Source organism: Telmatherina bonti (genome assembly GCF_933228915.1).
Source record: "Telmatherina bonti genome assembly, chromosome: 21".
NCBI classification, from domain to species: Eukaryota; Metazoa; Chordata; class Actinopteri; order Atheriniformes; family Telmatherinidae; genus Telmatherina; species Telmatherina bonti.
The window spans coordinates 31,854,557-31,874,223 of NC_136630.1; the positions used below are offsets into that span (position 1 = coordinate 31,854,557).

Below are 19,667 nucleotides of genomic sequence, written 5' to 3' on the forward strand. Positions count from 1 at the left end.
GAACAATAAGCTATGGGTTTCCACTCTCTTCTGGGGAGCTGGGGTAGTGCTTCTCCTAGTCCATAGCTGCTGCTGTCAGAAGACACAGCTGTGGGTCTTGTGCTGTCAAGGAGAGAACGGAGGTTTTTGTCAGCATCCCCTTTATTTTTTTTAAAAAACAGACTGTTGTGAGTGACTCCAGGTCCAGATGTTCTTGGTCTTCAAGAGCTCATACATCATCGCAACGGCTGTCGCAGGAGCTGGAGCGAACCTGCCCAGGTAAATTACCATGCCTAGGAATCTTTTCAGTTCATGCACATGTCTAGGAGGTGGTAATTGGTGGATTGCCTCTACTTTCTCAGGATCAGGCCTGACTCCTGACTGATTGATCAGGTGACCTAGGAATTTCAGCTGGCTCTGTCAGAGTGAACATTTGTCCTTAGTGAGTTTCAAACTTGCTGATTCTATCCACTGCAACACCTTTTTGAGGCAACATCATGTTGCTCCATCGATGTCCCATCGACTAAGATGTCATCCTTGAAAAATGTATAACTTCTAGACCCTCCAGAGTCTTGAGCATCTTTCCCTGGAGAATCTCAAGTGCACTGGTAATTCCAAAAGGTAATATTTTGAAGCAATATTTCAAAAAGCAAAAAGTATGATAAATGTCAGTTTGCAGCTGTCCAGGTTTCGTGGAATCTGCCAGAATCTGCTGGCAGCCTCTCGGGAGGAGAACACTGTTGCACAGCTAAGCTTGGCAGTTATCCCATCGGATGTAGGAAGGATGTAGTGCTCCCTTTTAACTGACCTGTTCAGTTGTATGAGATAAGATCCTGGCTTAAGCATAGTTTTTTTAGTACACACAATTCAGTGAGTTGTGTCACTGGCTCAATGATACCGTTAATCTTCATCCAAAGGGTCAAGCCATGGTGATGGGTTGGGATGATGTTTCTCCCTTACTTGTATTGAAGTGCTGTAGAGCCTGTACTCCGTCTGTCGGATCATGTTCCTTCATCCAGGTCTGGACTTCTGGTGACAAGACACGCAGAAGCTGCTCAGAGATGACAGCTTCAGGATTTAGAGCTCATCATAGCACTGAGACAGCATTGGTGAAAGTTACTAATGACCTTCTTATGGCCTCAGACAAAGGACTTGTGTCCGTACTTATCTTGCTTGATCTTAGTGCTGCATTTGATACAGTCGATCATAACATTCTGTTACAAAGACTAGAACAGGTGATTGGAATTACAGGTACAGCGTTAAGTTGGTTTAAATCATATTTATCTGATAGACTTCAGTTTGTTCATGTAAATGACAAGTCCTCCTCCCAAACTACAGTAAGTCATGGAGTTCCTCAAGGTTCTGTACTTGGACCAATACTCTTCACGCTATATATGCTCCCTTTAGGCAAAATTATTAGACAGCATGGAATAAACTTTCATTGTTATGCAGATGATACTCAACTATACTTATCCTTTAAACCAGATGAAACAAATCAGCCCAATAGGCTACAAAATTGTCTCATAGACATAAAGACTTGGATGTCTAGAAATTTTCTCCTCTTAAACTCAGATAAGACTGAAGTAATTCTCGTTGGATCTGAAAAACTCAGAGCTAAATTTTCCGGTTTTGTAATGAACCTGGATGGCATTACTTTAGCTTCCAGTGCTATAGTGAGAAACCTTGGAGTAATATTTGACCCTGACCTGTCCTTTGGCCCACATATTAAGCAGGTTACTAAAACAGCCTTCTTTCATTTACGTAATATAGCCAAAATTAGGGACATTCTGTCTCAGAGTGATGCAGAAAAACTGGTTCACGCTTTTGTTACTTCGAGACTAGATTACTGTAACTCTCTATTACTGGGCTGTCCTAAATATGCCCTGAAAAGCCTTCAGCTGATCCAGAATTCTGCAGCCAGAGTCCTGACCAGAACCAGCATGAGAGATCATATTTCTCCAGTTTTAGCCTCTCTTCATTGGCTGCCTGTTGAATCTAGAATAGAATTTAAAATCCTTCTCCTTACATATAAAGCCCTCCACAGCCAGGCACCACTATATATCAAAGACCTCATTGTTCCTTATATACCAAGCAGAGTACTTCGTTCGCAGACTGCAGGCTTACTTGTGGTTCCTAGAGTCTCAAGAGCCGAGCAGGAGGCAGAGCCTTTGGTTATCAGGCCCCTCTCTTATGGAATAAGCTCCCAGTTAGTGTTAGGGAAGCAGACACCCTCCCCACCTTTAAGACTAGGCTGAAGACTTATCTTTTTGATAAGTCCTATAGCTAGGGATGGTTAGCATCCCTTAGTTATGCTGCTATAGGTTTAGACTGCTGAGGGACATTTCCTGATACACTGAGCTTCTTTCTTTTTCTCTTTATCTCTTTCTTTTACCCCCCCCCCCCCCCCCCTTAAACAGTGTTGCATCATTAACATGTATGTCTCCTGTCTCAGCAGGTCTCCCTGGCCGGGAGTAGCAGTTCCTGTTGTCTGTTGTCTTTCTGTCCTCTTCCCCCCACACAGCAGAGGCAGATGGCTGCCTGTCCTGAGCCGGGTTCTGCCGGAGGTTTCCTTCCTGTTAAAAGGGAGTTTTTTCCTTCCCACTGTCGCCAGTGTGCTTGCTCAGGATGGGAGATTGAGTTGGACTCAACTCAATCTGTTGGTTTCCTTTTATAGGCTGTTATGAATTGGCCTTCATTATGTTTTCCCCTCTGTCTGTAAAGCGTCTTGAGATGGCATTGCCGTGATTTGACGCTATATAAATAAAGTTGAATTGAATTGAATTGAATTCCCTGATCTCCTCCTTGGTGCGTTGCTCTGGCTGGATCCAATGGTGGTAGAGCCCTCTCAGGTGTTGATAGATCATGGTGGGCATCTCTCCAAGTGGCACTGATGTATGGTGGGATTTTAGTCTTTATGTCTCTGGTGATATATTGAATTTTGCCAATAAAGGACGTTTTAGTTTTATATATGAGTGTGCCATGTAGGCCTCCAAGGCTTTTCCCGACAAGAGTGGCACCAATCTGCATGCTGTTTCAGTCTACTGCCATCTTCATGTACTAGCCATTCTCTCAAATCATAGAAGGTAATTTTCAATGCCTCCCCCTCCTGATGTGGGGGAATTTTTTTGTGGGTGCGGTACAGTGACTCCCACCAGGGCCATTCTGCTGCGTCACCTGACTCTCTAGGTTCACTAGGTGGGGTAGGTGTAACTGCAGTATGCCGCCACAGTGCCGGGTTGGAAGCCATCACCACAGGCTACTGGTGGTTTCAGTGCTAGGAATTGCAACTGAATAATCTCTGGCTGCCAGGGTAATGGATGGAGTCTTTTATGTTACTTTACACTATTTGTGATGATTTTGTTTTATGTAAATCACTTTGAATTTTCTCATACATAAAAAGTGCCATACAAATAATTTTTCCTTGCATTGATGGATGGATGATGGACTGATGAATGTCACAAAGGAGAAGTCAGAAATGTTTCAGGACATTGTACCATCAGAACAGGAAGTTTAGCCTGTTATGACAGAATTTCTTTGTCTCTGGTAAACACTGCTCTCGGCTACTGGAACCTGTGCTCCATGCTGTTAAATAACGGTGTTGATCTGACAATGAAAAGTGTTTTTCAAATAAATTTAGAGTGATTAAAGCTTGACATGCTTTGGACGTTTTGTGTACAAAGTGGCCAAACACGGACCCAGCAGGTGTCAACAGAATAAACCAGCCCGCCCTACAGCCAGCAGAGGAAATCATTACCCTTTTCGAGGACTTTCGACAGAGGCAGCCAAGACCTTCCTGACCTGTGGAGAGGCTGACTCCATGCCATCCACCTGTCCCTGGGGACTGTCCAAGTGCCGTAAGCAAAATCACTGTGTGATCCACACTCTATTGTCAAGCACCTGCTCTCCCTGGATTCCTTACCTTTCTCCTTAGTCCCGAGTTCCTGCCTGCCCCAGCGTTTTCCCTTCTCCTCGTGAGTCTTCCTGGTATATTGGACCTTGGACCGTTTCTTGGATTTGGATTTTGGATTCTGCACAACCCATGTATGTCTCTGGTGAGGAGATTGTTTGTTCCTCTTGGACATTAGTTCACCCTGGAGTCTCAATCTCTGTGCCACTCAACTAACCTCCCCTGTCGTCATCAGCTGAACCCGGTTTGGAAAGACCTTACAGGAAGATCCTTAAACTGGAATCAGCTTTCTGCGTTTCAGACTCCAGCTATTGTAAATAAAATCTCGAACCAGATCCTGAGGTTTTCTGATTCTTTTGGGTCCCGTTTTGAGTCGTCACACTTACATCCAGATGTTCTGCAGGAAAACAGCTGCTGAGTTCCAGGTAGGAACAAAGTGAAAAACCCAGGAAAACTTTTTTTTTCCAAAAGAAACTTGGAACAAAAGAAAAACAAAAGAAAATTTTCCATCTTTCTTTTAGAATGCCGTAAGCTAAATGTCGGAACGAGAAGAACTATACTTTGCATAACTCGAACCCTAACAAATGGACACTGTGGGGTTTTGAAGAGATGGGCGACAGTGGAAAGTTCTGTGGGTGGACACACACACACACACACACACACACACACACACACACACACACACACACACACACACCATGGCAGCAACAACCGACACACCTGTTCTTAGGTGAGCCGAGCAGCTGGAGCCTAATGAGACTCACCTCATGTTGATGGTTCAGTGACTCGTCTCGTACGCTGGAACAAATGCCCCGATGAGCTGCAACAACAGCACTGATATAGAAACTGTAATGATGCATTCACTGTCGCCTCAGAAATATCAGCTGCACAGAAAGAGGTGTCACAAAGAAAATCTTTTTCTGCTGAATCGTCATCACAAGATGAAGGTTTCCCACAGCTCCTGAATGAATCACCAGCCTGTAGCTTTCATTTCCCTGCTCGTCTGATTTCATCACCTCACACCCTCTGATCTGAGACGACACCTTCCTGGAATTGTTTTTCATGACTTAAAGTTTATTTTCATTTTAGGAGAAATGACAGTTGCATATACACAATGTGGACAATGACAAAAACAAGGGGGAACAAACAAAAAAACACTTGGAAAACAAAACAAAGCTAGATAAGAGCAGTAACAAAGATGCCAACCAAACATGGGTAAAAGGTTACATCATTACAAACCCGTCAAGCAAATCAACACAATGAGCAGGAAACCTCAAAAGCTTAAGTGGGAGAAATAACGGGCCCACTTCAAAGTTATCCATTCTGTCCAGTCTGATTGACAATCTTTCCAATGCTGCTAGCTGACCAAGAGTATTCCACAGGTGAGCAACTGGGCCTTCCATTCCTTAACAAAAAGCTTCCTCACCTGCATAACAGTTTAAACCCACTGTGCAAGAGAAGAGGGAGAACTCTGGAAACAGAGGGGTCTTACACTATCTAACCTCTGCTCACGGTGCACAGGTAACAAAGTTGATGACTACAAGCTTTGTGGTCCAACAATACAAAACTTTTGACTTGAGGTGTGCAGAGACTTATCAACGTTGCTCAATGTAGGCTCCAACGTCCGCCACTCTATGCATACTGAGTCACCTGGGTGATATTTACAGCTGCTTAGTAATGAGACGATGTCTGCCTCCACAAAACATCAGTAAGATGAATGTCATTCTCTCTGTCCCCCTGTCATTAGCTCCATTACTTAGTGGAGGCAGTGATGGGCGTGGCCTCACCACCCTGGGGTTTGGATGCTGCCTAGGAGGGTCGGTGTTTTGGTCTGTCTTGGGTTGCAGGTCTGGGCTGCGTGTCATGTGGGGCACTGGGGTCGGTTGGCACTGGCTCTTGGTTTGCAGACAGATATCAAAAGAAGAGGAGATGCTAACGATGCTAAGCATCATCCTGGAACTACTTTATGGAGACTGAATTGTTTTGCTGCTCCAGATGAAAGAAGAGCTGAATCAGATTAATGTTGATGGTTGATGAGTGAATTAGATCTCCAGCCGTAGATCACACAGCGCACTCAGAAACTCGCTGTTGTTTCTATCACAGTCCAGAGCTGACTCATAAAACTCTTCAGCTTTAATCCTGTCCCCCTCAGCATGGACCACTTGAGCTAGCAGAGCGTAAGCCTGACCGTTATCTTTATTCCGCATGAGATGTTGCCCTGCAATCTGCTTTAACTTCTGCAGAGAAACAAACACAGACATGATTCATTTCTCTCTCCAGCAGCTGAAGGATTAAATCCCATAAGGTCATCACAGGAACGACACCTACTCAACAGGATCGACAGGTTACCTCCGTGTTATCTGGTTTACCCCACCCTGACAGTTCCTTTGATGCTGGTTACCAACTCTTCTCCTTTCCAGACACACACTGCACCCGTTCCTCCACATCCCCATGAGAATCTCCCGTTCCTCCACATCACAATGAGACTCTCCCGTTCCTCCACATCACCATGAGAATCTCCCGTTCCACCTCATCACCATGAGAATCTCCCGTTCCTCCACATCCCCATGAGAATCTCCCGTTCCTCCACATCACCATGAGAATCTCCCGTTCCTCCACATCCCCATGAGAATCTCCCGTTCCTCCACATCACCATGAGAATCTCCCGTTCCTCCACATCACCATGAGAATCTCCCGTTCCTCCACATCCCCATGAGAATCTCCCGTTTCACCTCATCACCATGAGAATCTCCCGTTCCACCACATCACAATGAGAATCTCCCGTTCCACCTCATCACCATGAGAATCTCCCGTTCCACCTCATCACCATGAGAATCTCCCATTCCACCTCATCACCATGAGAATCTCCCGTTCCACCTCATCACCATGAGAATCTCCCGTTCCACCTCATCACCATGAGAATCTCCCGTTCCTCCACATCACCATGAGAATCTCCCGTTCCTCCACATCACCATGAGAATCTCCCGTTCCTCCACATCACCATGAGAATCTCCCGTTCCTCCACATCACCATGAGAATCTCCCGTTCCTCCACATCACCATGAGAATCTCCCGTTCCACCTCATCACCATGAGAATCTCCCGTTCCTCCACATCACCATGAGAATCTCCCGTTCCTCCACATCACCATGAGAATCTCCCGTTCCACCTCATCACCATGAGAATCTCCCGTTCCTCCACATCACCATGAGAATCTCCCGTTCCTCCACATCACCATGAGAATCTCCCGTTCCTCCACATCACCATGAGAATCTCCCGTTCCTCCACATCACCATGAGAATCTCCCGTTCCTCCACATCACCATGAGAATCTCCCGTTCCACCTCATCACCATGAGAATCTCCTGTTCCACCTCATCACCATGAGAATCTCCCGTTCCTCCACATCACAATGAGAACATCCCGTTCCACCTCATCACCATGAGAATCTCCCGTTCCACCTCATCACCATGAGAATCTCCCGTTCCTCCACATCACCATGAGAATCTCCCGTTCCACCTCATCATGATGAGAATCTCCCGTTCCACCTCATCACCATGAGAATCTCCTGTTCCACCTCATCATGATGAGAATCTCCCGTTCCTCCACATCACAATGAGAATCTCCCGTTCCACCACATCACCATGAGAATCTCCCGTTCCACCTCATCATGATGAGAATCTCCCGTTCCACCACATCACCATGAGAATCTCCCGTTCCTCCACATCACAATGAGAATCTCCCGTTCCACCTCATCACCATGAGAATCTCCCGTTCCACCTCATCACCATGAGAATCTCCCGTTCCACCTCATCACCATGAGAATCTCCCGTTCCTCCACATCACAATGAGAATCTCCCGTTCCACCTCATCACCATGAGAATCTCCTGTTCCACCTCATCACCATGAGAATCTCCCGTTCCTCCTCATCACCATGAGAATCTCCCGTTCCTCCACATCACCATGAGAATCTCCCGTTCCACCTCATCACCATGAGAATCTCCCGTTCCTCCACATTACCATGAGAATCTCCCGTTCCTCCACATCACCATGAGAATCTCCCGTTCCTCCACATCACCATGAGAATCTCCCGTTCCACCTCATCACCATGAGAATCTCCCGTTCCTCCACATTACCATGAGAATCTCCCGTTCCTCCACATCACCATGAGAATCTCCCGTTCCTCCACATTACCATGAGAATCTCCCGTTCCTCCACATCACAATGAGAATCTCCCGTTCCACCTCATCACCATGAGAATCTCCCGTTCCACCTCATCACCATGAGAATCTCCTGTTCCACCTCATCACCATGAGAATCTCCCGTTCCTCCTCATCACCATGAGAATCTCCCGTTCCTCCACATCACCATGAGAATCTCCCGTTCCACCTCATCACCATGAGAATCTCCCGTTCCTCCACATTACCATGAGAATCTCCCGTTCCTCCACATCACCATGAGAATCTCCCGTTCCTCCACATCACCATGAGAATCTCCCGTTCCACCTCATCACCATGAGAATCTCCCGTTCCTCCACATCACAATGAGAATCTCCCGTTCCTCCACATCACCATGAGAATCTCCCGTTCCTCCACATCACAATGAGAATCTCCCGTTCCTCCACATCACAATGAGAATCTCCCGTTCCACCTCATCACCATGAGAATCTCCCGTTCCACCTCATCACCATGAGAATCTCCCGTTCCTCCACATCACCATGAGAATCTCCCGTTCCTCCACATCACCATGAGAATCTCCCGTTCCTCCACATCACCATGAGAATCTCCCGTTCCTCCACATCACCATGAGAATCTCCCGTTCCTCCACATCACAATGAGAATCTCCCGTTCCTCCACATCACAATGAGAATCTCCCGTTCCACCTCATCACCATGAGAATCTCCCGTTCCTCCACATCACCATGAGAATCTCCCGTTCCTCCACATCACCATGAGAATCTCCCGTTCCACCTCATCACCATGAGAATCTCCCGTTCCTCCACATCACAATGAGAATCTCCCGTTCCACCTCATCACCATGAGAATCTCCCGTTCCACCTCATCACCATGAGAATCTCCCGTTCCACCTCATCACCATGAGAATCTCCCGTTCCTCCACATCACCATGAGAATCTCCCGTTCCACCTCATCACCATGAGAATCTCCCGTTCCTCCACATCACAATGATATGGAACAGGAAGCCCATGATGGAACCATCTCCATGTTTAGGTACAGCATCATATTTCAGCCAATAATGTTGCATATTAAGTCTTCTGGATCTGTTGAGCTCATGTCAGGAACATTGTTTGGTTCTAAGATGATTAAGCTTTGTGACGTGTAGGAGAGCCCATTGATCCAGGAAAGGATGAATGCATGTTTTCATTATGTTTCAAGCAGATTCCGATCCTACCATCTGAATGTGTGGCTAAAATGGAGATTCATCCGACCAGGTAATGGTTTTACATTTTCAATTGTCCAGTTGTATGTGTTGTGGGTTCAGAGATGTTATCCAGCAAATCTTGGTTAGAATCAGTGGTCTGCAACCAGTCTGCCCAGTTTTCTCCAGCCAGAAATGTCTTGGCTACAAACCCAAACATCTGCTTAATGAGACCTGCATTGTCAGGATGAGTTAAACCAGATATTCAAAAGAAAACCTAGAAACCTTGACCCTGCTGAGTAGTTCAGTATCCTGGTCCAGGCTGGGCTACATCCCAAAGGACGTCCTCCAGGTGGAGACCCACTATATGAAGGACAAAAGCCTGGTACAAACTTTAGTTCCTTAGATTATTTCAAGAGTGAGTTTAACGGAAACTTGAGTGAGAACCTGGAAGTAAAACCTAAAACTTACCTTGACACACTGTTTCCACTCCCAGGTGTTGGGGGTTAGCAGCAGACCCTGTGAAGGCGAAAACCCAAGGCTCAGATCAGGAACACCTAGACATCATACCTTCACCAGGAGAACCTGCAGGAACATGGAGGCCCAGGCCTGACACCAGGTTATCCCGGACAATTACCTTCTATCGGTTACTAGTCACCCCTGTGCTCCTGGCCAGCTCCCAGGGGCCAAAATGTGGCACCCAGACAAAACATATTCAAGGACACAACATCTGTGGAATGGCTTTATGCAGACACTTCTGCAGGGGCCCCAGGCCAGCTCAAAATTTGCAACCATTGCAACCCACCTCTCTGTAGTGAGTGATGGCTTCAGCTTCTCTCTTTGTGTGATATAAGTGATAGTTGGCGCAGCGCTGATGGTAAACCTGGCGAAAGCTGATGTCGGATGTCTCAGCTAATCTGAGCAGACCTTGCTGGAACAGCTCATCCGCCCTGACAGATGGAGATGATGAAGGTGAGCTTACAGTCAAATAAAAGAGGAAAGTTTGGTGTTCAGATATAATCCCAGTTACCTGGAGAAGTCTTTCTGCTCTCCGTACATCAGAGCCAGATCAGAAAGAGCTAGAAGAAATGATGGTTTAATGCGGATGGCCTCTTCCAGGTGATAAATGCACTGACACCTCCACTGCTGGACGTCTGGAGAAACACATTAGTTCTGAGGGGGTCTCAGTTCACATGCCGTACCTGTGAACAGGTAAGTGTCTGTGTCTACCTGCCTTTGTAATGTTTGCTCTGCACAGCCGACTTCTTCTTGTTTTTGTAGCACATTGCTAGCTGATGGTGGATAAAAGCTGATTGGCTGGTCCTCCCCAGAGCTCGCTTCAGAAGATCAATAGAGCGATCATTTTCTCCCTGGAAGATTTTTAGTGGAACAAGGGGGGTGAGGGGATGGAAGGCAGTCTACCTGTTATTTAACTGTCTTTTGGTTTGTTTTTCTGGCATTAACCCTTACAACTCTGCATGATTGTCCCAAGTCTTATCACTGTTCAGGCGGAGAAGATATTCACTGCAACTATATTTTACCAAGAAGAAAGAAGAGGAAAATCTAGTTCACTGGTTGGCAAGGACAAAAAACATCTCATCCTCCATCAGTAAACATGGAGCAGCAAAAGAGTTTGCATTCCGGTTTCTGCTTTTACTTTAATGCTCAAGTAAAAATTTGCTTTCACACTGGTTGATAACCAACCAGGAGACCCTGGTTTCCAGCCAGACCAGAGTTTGCTTCTTCAGTCCAAACCAGGAGACCCTGGTTTCCAACCAGACCAGAGTTTGCTTCTTCAGTCCAAACCAGGAGACCCTGGTTTCCAACCAGACCAGAGTTTGCTTCTTCAGTCCAAACCAGGAGACCCTGGTTTCCAACCAGACCAGAGTTTGCTTCTTCAGTCCAAACCAGGAGACCCTGGTTTCCAACCAGACCAGAGTTTGCTTCTTCAGTCCAAACCTGGAGACCCTGGTTTCCAACCAGACCAGAGTTTGCTTCTTCAGTCCAAACCAGGAGACCCTGGTTTCCAACCAGACCAGAGTTTTCTTCTTCAGTCCAAACCAGGAGACCCTGGTTTCCAACCAGACCAGAGTTTTCTTCTTCAGTCCAAACCTGGAGACCCTGGTTTCCAACCAGACCAGAATTTGCTTCTTCAGTCCAAACCAGGAGACCCTGGTTTCCAACCAGACCAGAGTTTGCTTCTTCAATCCAAACCAGGAGACCCTGGTTTCCAACCAGACCAGAGTTCGCTTCTTCAGTCCAAACCTGGAGACCCTGGTTTCTAACCAGACCAGAGTTTGCTTCTTCAGTCTGAACCAGGAGACCCTGGTTTCCAACCAGACCAGAGTTCACTTCTTCTATCCGAACCAGGAGACCCTAGTTTCCAACCAGACCAGTGTTGGCTTCTTCAGTCCAAACCTGGAGACCCTGGTTTCCAACCAGACCAGAGTTTTCTTCTTCAGTCCAAACCAGGAGACCCTGGTTTCCAACCAGACCAGAGTTTGCTTCTTCAATCCCAACCAGGAGACCCTGGTTTCCAACTAGACCAGAGTTTGCTTCTTCAGTCCAAACCGGGAGACCCTGGTTTCCAACCAGACCAGAGTTTGCTTCTTCAGTCCAAAGCAGGCGATCCTGGTTTTTCAACCAGAGCAGAGTTTGTTTCTTCAGTCCAAACCGGGAGACCCTGGTTTCCAACCAGACCAGAGTTTGCTTCTTCAGTCTGAACCAGGAGACCCTGGTTTTCCAACCAGACCAGAATTCGCTTCTTCAGTCCGAACCAGGAGACCCTGGTTTTCCAACCAGACCAGAATTTGCTTCTTCAGTCCGAACCAGTGAGTATAATCATCTAGATTATTCCAGAAGGACCAGACTTGGTTTAGTTTAAACAAACAGAACCAGCTTGAATCTGTCTTTGGTGCTGATGTGATGGCTTAACTGTGTTGCAGAAAAACCTGAAACAGCTGAATCTTCGTGGCAGAGATGGGGCATCAACGGGGTTTATGACTCCCTGTATTGATGATATCTACTAAGTCCAAGTTTGAGAGCCCTTGAAGCATCTTCCTGAACAGCAGTAAGCAAATGTTTGTAAGACTATGTCCAACAAACCAAATTAAATAATTCCCCCACCTGGAGGACTCACTGACCAACAGCCGGCTAATTCTGGATTTCATGAGAAACTCTGACATTCATGCCAAATAACTTGTAGATTAGTTTTACCCCAGCGGCAACCTCTGACAGTCAAAAGTGAAGTCTTTGTTTAAGTTCCAAAAACGGCAGTTCCCCCCTCATTCACTCGGGGCTCCAAAAGAGAGCAAATCCCCATTGACTCTCATGTTAGTAAGACCAACTTCACAACAGAAATAAACATGTTTACAGCAGGAATAAACGTGTTTACAACAGAAATAAACATGTTTACAGCAGGAATAAACATATTTACAGCCTGGTACAAAAATCCATTGTAGGTTTAATAGGTCAGGTTTACCTTCATGACAACTGTGGGGGTGGGGTGAATTTTTTTTATAACTCGTCTGTGTAGATGTTATTTCATCTTGAAATTCAGCACAATTAGATGCGTGTCCTTTTGATTGACACATAGCTGATATCCTGCTGCAAAAAAAGATAGTGTAGCACAACTGTAGTTTTTAACCGACTAACAGCTTTAGCCTGCCTATCTCTGTTTTATTATTAGCTCGGTTAGCTCTTAGCTACAGACAAGTCAGCGTTTACATGTCAATCATTCGTATTTTTAAATTTTCCGGGAGAGACACCTTGCATGATGCTGCCAAGATGGCGACTGTAGGAACTGCTTGATGAATTTTAAGTCAGCGTTTGAAAACCCATGTTCATGGAGGCTCCGCCCATCTTTTAAATACAGTCTATGGTTTCGTCCTGCTGATGATGTGTTGGTAAAATTGTAATCCTGCTACTAGAATAATATGATAAGAGTCCCTGAACCAGAGCGGCGGAGCATCAAGATGCATATCAGACCACATCCAAACAGAGATGAGATCATTTAGATTTTAAGACGTCGTTCATATGGAAACTTCCCAAGGACAGTGTGCATCCACACTTTTCCAGGTAAAAGTCTGATATAAACACCAGCCCTATAGGTGGCGCTGCAGTGCTGTCACAGAAATACACCAAAACTCAGAGGAATACGTGGAGCATGCTCAGATGCAAACCGTCAGCAACACAGGAGGAAGAGAAAAAAAGAAGAAGAGGGAGGTGTGTCCATGTCTTTCCCCGGGTTCTGCTGCAAATGGGCTATACAAAAGATACATTCAGAGATTCAAGGAAAGGAAAATGTGGCATTTGTTGACATCTAACCAGTTTTGGAAGATCATCAGTGTCAGCCTCCAGAAACACTGGTCCTGTGTGGACAAAGCACCTGAAATAGAATCACCTGGACTCATCTCCATATGGGCTTGATTATCAGAAAATCAGATGGGTAAGATTTCATCCAAGATCTTGATGTAGTCCCTGAGTCCCTGTAGTTTAGTCCCTGGGAAAATCCCAACTTACCTGATTCCGTAGGTATTTCCCAATGTAGCGCATAGTATGAGGGTTCTCTGGATTGGTCTCCAGCGCTCTCTCCACCAGACCTTCAGCCTCTTCGTGGTGGTTGTAGCTCGACAGCTTCAGAGCCAGCATGGACAGCAGAACTCCATCATCAGGGCTGATCTCCAGAGCTCGGCGAAGCTGTCTGATGGCAGATGACTGTGCAGCATTTTCAGATGGCCTCTAAAAACAAAAAGCTCTGATCAGGTAGCTGTTCTTTCTTTCAGGGAGCGGGTATAGCTCCAGAAACATACAGAGAGCTAATTATTTCTGAAGCCAAGCTCACAGCTGGGATATTTTTTGGGAAAACTGACCATCTCTGTGCGGAACAGGCAGATAGCATAGCCAGTGTTCCACTTGCTGTCCTCAGGCTGCAGCTGCAGAGCCTCGCGGAAGCATTCCATGGCTTGCTGGTAGTAAGACCTGGAAAACTTGAGGTAGGTCCAGGCCTTTTCCCCTGACACCTCTGGGTGGAGACCTGTGGAGGAACCAGCCGGATGCTTCACCTGTGGACAGACAGAAGGCCATACTGAACCTGACACAACAGTGAGAATCTGGGCATCATGATCACCGCAGACTTGTTCTAGGATTTCAAGGTTAAAACTCATCAGAATAAGAACCTCTAAAAGAACAAGACTGTTCCGTTTGTGCCACCAGGTAGTTTTTATCCCAGTAGGATGACCAGATCCAAAAGATCCAGACACGAAAGGCTGCTGGTGATCTCTTAGTTTTTGATACCTCAGGGACCTTCTGAGGTCTGATCCAGACCTGGTACACCAATGTCTCGTGAGTTTGGATGTCCTGGTCCAACTATGTACATACCAGTATGTCCTGAACTTTCTGCCAGTAGCTCTGAGACTGCTGGAAGTCTCCAGTGTGGTACTTCAACCAGGCCAGGTCTCCGTATGTCACAATGAGCCGCCGTTCGTTCTCCTCACCGTAACACTCCATGGCCTTCTGCTCTGATTGGTTGAGAAGGGACAACGCCTCCTCTGGCTGACCCTGAAGGTACCTGAGGACAGACAGGTGGTCTTAGAGTGGATGATGTTGGATTGTAGTTCTGATGAATTTAAGTTCTGCCTGTGATTTCGCTGGCAGCCACCACCTCCGTCTCCAGAATGGATCAAGCATTCAGCTTTCAGATTCGAAATGCTGCCTAAATCTGGCCTAAATGTGTTGGTCCAACTGTGGCCTAAATGTGCCACAAATGTTTTCTTGATCTACAACATTGACTAAATGTGAGTACAGCCGCTGAAACTCAGTCACATGACATCAACATACTTCCTGTATCAGGATCACTTCTGGCCATAATCCTGGCCGAGGCCAACTGCCAGTGCCTTAACTGAACCAGAAGTGGCCTGGATTTGGTTGAAACTGTTGTATGAGTAATATAGACATCTAAATGACGGTAACTTTGGGGCGTCTTTTCCAAGCTAGGCAGCTGCTAGGTCGTTCTCAGACTTAATGTTTGGTTTGAGTCTCTTAGTGGAAAGGACTTTATTCTGAGTCAAACAAACTTTCCTGAGAACATCAGATGTTTGTTTGGTCGGTAAAAGATGAAGTGACTGAACTGAACATCTAGTTTCTTCTTGATCCACATACCTGATGTAGGCCAGGATGCTGAATGATCGAGCGTGTGCACCACTCTGTCCCAGCTGGAGCTCAATGTGATCCTGGAGTCGAATGCTCAGGTTCTCCAGGTCAAGGCCTTTATCCTGTAGATCCCAGGTGAAGCGGCTCTGCAGCTGCTTCAGTCGGGTGAGCAGATCACTGAAAATACCAGAGAAAGTTTTTATTCTGACGGCACTGCTTCCTCACAGCTGGAAAGTCAAGACGTGAACAAAATTCTTTCATTTATAAACTTTCGTGTTTTAGGACACAGGAAAACTCAGCGGGACCATGATGGATCAGACCGGGTCAGACCAAACCTGCTTCCTGTTTATCATCACCAGCTGGAAGTCATGGTTCTGTGGGTGATGTAATCAGTCTCTCTAACCTCCTGCCCCTCCAGCCAAGATGAAGACTGGACCACACTGAGACCCGATCCCCCTCAAGCCTGTCTGGTTCCTGCTGCCAAGATGAAGACTGGTTTCTGGACCACACTGAGACCCAGTCCCCCTCAAGCCTGTCTGGTTCCTGCTGCCAAGATGAAGACTGGTTTCTGGACCACACTGAGACCCGATCCCCCTCCAGCCTGTCTGGTTCCTGCTGCCAAGATGAAGACTGGTGTCTGGACCACACTGAGACCCGATCCCCCTCAAGCCTGTCTGGTTCCTGCAGCCAAGATGAAGACTGGTTTCTGGACCACACTGAGACCCGATCCCCCTCAAGCCTGTCTGGTTCCTGCTGCCAAGATGAAGACTGGTTTCTGGACCACACTGAGACCCGATCCCCCTCCAGCCTGTCTGGTTCCTGCTGCCAAGATGAAGACTGGTTTCTGGACCACACTGAGACCCGATCCCCCTCAAGCCTGTCTGGTTCCTGCTGTCAAATGAAGACTGGTTTCTGGACCACACTGAGACCCGATCCCCCTCCAGCCTGTCTGGTTCCTGCTGCCAAGATGAAGACTGGTTTCTGGACCACACTGAGACCCAGTCCCCCTCAAGCCTGTCTGGTTCCTGCTGCCAAGATGAAGACTGGTTTCTGGACCACACTGAGACCCGATCCCCCTCCAGCCTGTCTGGTTCCTGCTGCCAAGATGAAGACTGGTTTCTGGACCACACTGAGACCCGATCCCCCTCCAGCCTGTCTGGTTCCTGCTGCCAAGATGAAGACTGGTTTCTGGACCACACTGAGACCCGATCCCCCTCAAGCCTGTCTGGTTCCAGCAGCCAAGATAAAGACTGGTTTCTGGACCACACTGAGACCCGATCCCCCTCAAGCCTGTCTGGTTCCTGCTGCCAAGATAAAGACTGGTTTCTGGACCACACTGAGACCCGATCCCCCTCAAGCCTGTCTGGTTCCAGCAGCCAAGATAAAGACTGGTTTCTGGACCACACTGAGACCCGATCCCCCTCCAGCCTGTCTGGTTCCTGCTGCCAAGATGAAGACTGGTTTCTGGACCACACTGAGACCCGATCCCCCTCAAGCCTGTCTGGTTCCTGCTGTCAAGATGAAGACTGGTTTCTGGACCACACTGAGACCCGATCCCCCTCAAGCCTGTCTGGTTCCTGCTGTCAAGATGAAGACTGGTTTCTGGACCACACTGAGACCCGATCCCCCTCAAGCCTGTCTGGTTCCTGCTGTCAAGATGAAGACTGGTTTCTGAACCACACTGAGACCCGATCCCCCTCAAGCCTGTCTGGTTCCTGCTGCCAAGATGAAGACTGGTTTCTGGACCACACTGAGACCCGATCCCCCTCAAGCCTGTCTGGTTCCAGCAGCCAAGATGAAGACTGGTTTCTGAACCACACTGAGACCCGATCCCCCTCCAGCCTGTCTGGTTCCTGCTGCCAAGATGAAGACTGGTTTCTGGACCACACTGAGACCCGATCCCCCTCAAGCCTGTCTGGTTCCTGCAGCCAAGATAAAGACTGGTTTCTGGACCACACTGAGACCCAATCCCCCTCCAGCCTGTCTGGTTCCTGCAGCCAAGATAAAGACTGGTTTCTGGACCACACTGAGACCCGATCCCCCTCAAGCCTGTCTGGTTCCAGCAGCCAAGATGAAGACTGGTTTCTAGACCACACTGAGACCCGATCCCCCTCAAGCCTGTCTGGTTCCAGCAGCCAAGATGAAGACTGGTTTCTGGACTACACTGAGACCCGATCCCCCTCAAGCCTGTCTGGTTCCAGCAGCCAAGATAAAGACTGGTTTCTGGACCACACTGAGACCCGATCCCCCTCAAGCCTGTCTGGTTCCAGCAGCCAAGATAAAGACTGGTTTCTGGACCACACTGAGACCCAATCCCCCTCCAGCCTGTCTGGTTCCTGCTGCCAAGATAAAGACTGGTTTCTGGACCACACTGAGACCCGATCCCCCTCAAGCCTGTCTGGTTCCTGCTGCCAAGATGAAGACTGGTTTCTAGACCACACTGAGACCCGATCCCCCTCAAGCCTGTCTGGTTCCAGCAGCCAAGATGAAGACTGGTTTCTGGACTACACTGAGACCCGATCCCCCTCAAGCCTGTCTGGTTCCAGCAGCCAAGATAAAGACTGGTTTCTGGACCACACTGAGACCCGATCCCCCTCAAGCCTGTCTGGTTCCAGCAGCCAAGATAAAGACTGGTTTCTGGACCACACTGAGACCCGATCCCCCTCAAGCCTGTCTGGTTCCAGCAGCCAAGATGAAGACTGGTTTCTGGACCACACTGAGACCCGATCCCCCTCAAGCCTGTCTGGTTCCTGCTGCCAAGATAAAGACTGGTTTCTGGACCACACTGAGACCCGATCCCCCTCAAGCCTGTCTGGTTCCTGCAGCCAAGATAAAGACTGGTTTCTGGACCACACTGAGACCCGATCCCCCTCAAGCCTGTCTTGTTCCAGCAGCCAAGATGAAGACTGGTTTCTGAACCACACTGAGACCCGATCCCCCTCAAGCCTGTCTGGTTCTGCTACCTAAGCTCTGGAGATTTTGGGATGAAGATCTGGATCTGGTTCTGAACCTTCTCGGACATCCATCCTGGAACATTATTAGCTGGTGAATAAAGGTCTCTCTGCCGGATGATGGACTCCAGACCCTTAACCGTCCCAGACTGAAGAATAGAAACAGTGGTTTTTCTAAGCTCTAAACACCACCAGGAGCCAATATTTCCATTAAAACCACGACCATTAACCAGAACAGACTTATTCATTGTTCATGTTTCACTGAGTTTATCAGTGTGCTGCTTTGTCTGGAAATCAGCATACTGTTAAATCCCATCCAGAAATCTGCTCTGAACCTCCACATAAACACAGGATTCTTTTCCTTCCTTTTCAGTAAACCACGACTCGGTTGATCCTTTACGGTGAGACCTGGTATAGATGGAGGCAGAGCTGCTGTGACTGAGGAACATGTCCACTGTGGAGTCCCCCAGGGGCCAGTGTTGGGACCAAAGCTTTTCTGATAAATGGGAAGTTTAACCGCATTGTGAAATCGATGCAGATCTTCTTTGGACTGATGACCTTCAGCAGATTCTAGCACAAATCCCAGAAAGCCAAGAAACTTAAAAGATATTTTTTATGAATGAAATTATAAATGACTTCCTGCCTGCACACATGTAAATCCTGACAAAGGAGGAAATCTGAGTGGGAAGTAAATCTGAAGCATCAAGAGAACTGTGAAAAGCACGGCGCTTCCAGGTGTTGGTGTTAAATGTATCTTCAGCAGGAACTCAAACTTTGTCCATTTTTACAAAGAATAAACATAAAGCCACATATGTACAGTAACTGCAGGTGTGTGTTAGTACATGCACATGTGTGGGTTATCAGTATGTAGAAATGCAAATGCAGCTGTGTTCGTAGCAACATGAAATAAAAAATTAAATGAAAAATACTTTTTTAATCCTCAAAGGGAAATTCAATAAAGGCAAATTCATTCATTCATTATTGTAAATGCTTAATCCAAAGAAGGGTTGCGGAGAAGATGAAGCCTATCCCAGCAGTCTTTGGTCAAAAGGCAGGGTACACCCTGGACAGCTCACCAGTCCATTGCAGGACCACACAGAGACAAACAGCCACTCACACTCACTCCTTGGGGCAATTTAGAGTACCCAGTTAACCTAACATGCATGTCTTTGGCTGGTGGGAGGAAGCTGGGGAACCTGGAGAGAACCCATGCATACACAGGGAGAACATGCAAACTCCACACAGAAAGGCCACTGACCAAACCCCTCCCCAGCCAAGGATTGAACCAGTGACCTTTTTGCTGTGAGGC

General features: G+C 47.3%; 1 protein-coding gene across 1 annotated transcript in view; it reads right to left on the reverse strand.

The window, feature by feature from the left end:
* Positions 1-5,928: 5,928 nt before the first annotated feature.
* LOC306771489 (interferon-induced protein with tetratricopeptide repeats 5-like) overlaps positions 5,929-19,667 on the reverse strand; it is a gene marked incomplete at both ends in the record, with an annotated part of 14,841 nt that continues 1,102 nt past the window's right edge. The window contains 10 exons of the mRNA XM_079260655.1: positions 5,929-6,123; positions 9,729-9,776; positions 9,828-9,842; positions 10,063-10,207; positions 10,288-10,411; positions 10,492-10,627; positions 13,779-13,997; positions 14,129-14,320; positions 14,637-14,826; positions 15,417-15,584. Coding sequence (XP_079116781.1) covers positions 5,929-6,123; positions 9,729-9,776; positions 9,828-9,842; positions 10,063-10,207; positions 10,288-10,411; positions 10,492-10,627; positions 13,779-13,997; positions 14,129-14,320; positions 14,637-14,826; positions 15,417-15,584 — 1,432 coding nt within the window. The remainder of the gene's footprint in view (positions 6,124-9,728; positions 9,777-9,827; positions 9,843-10,062; positions 10,208-10,287; positions 10,412-10,491; positions 10,628-13,778; positions 13,998-14,128; positions 14,321-14,636; positions 14,827-15,416; positions 15,585-19,667) is intronic.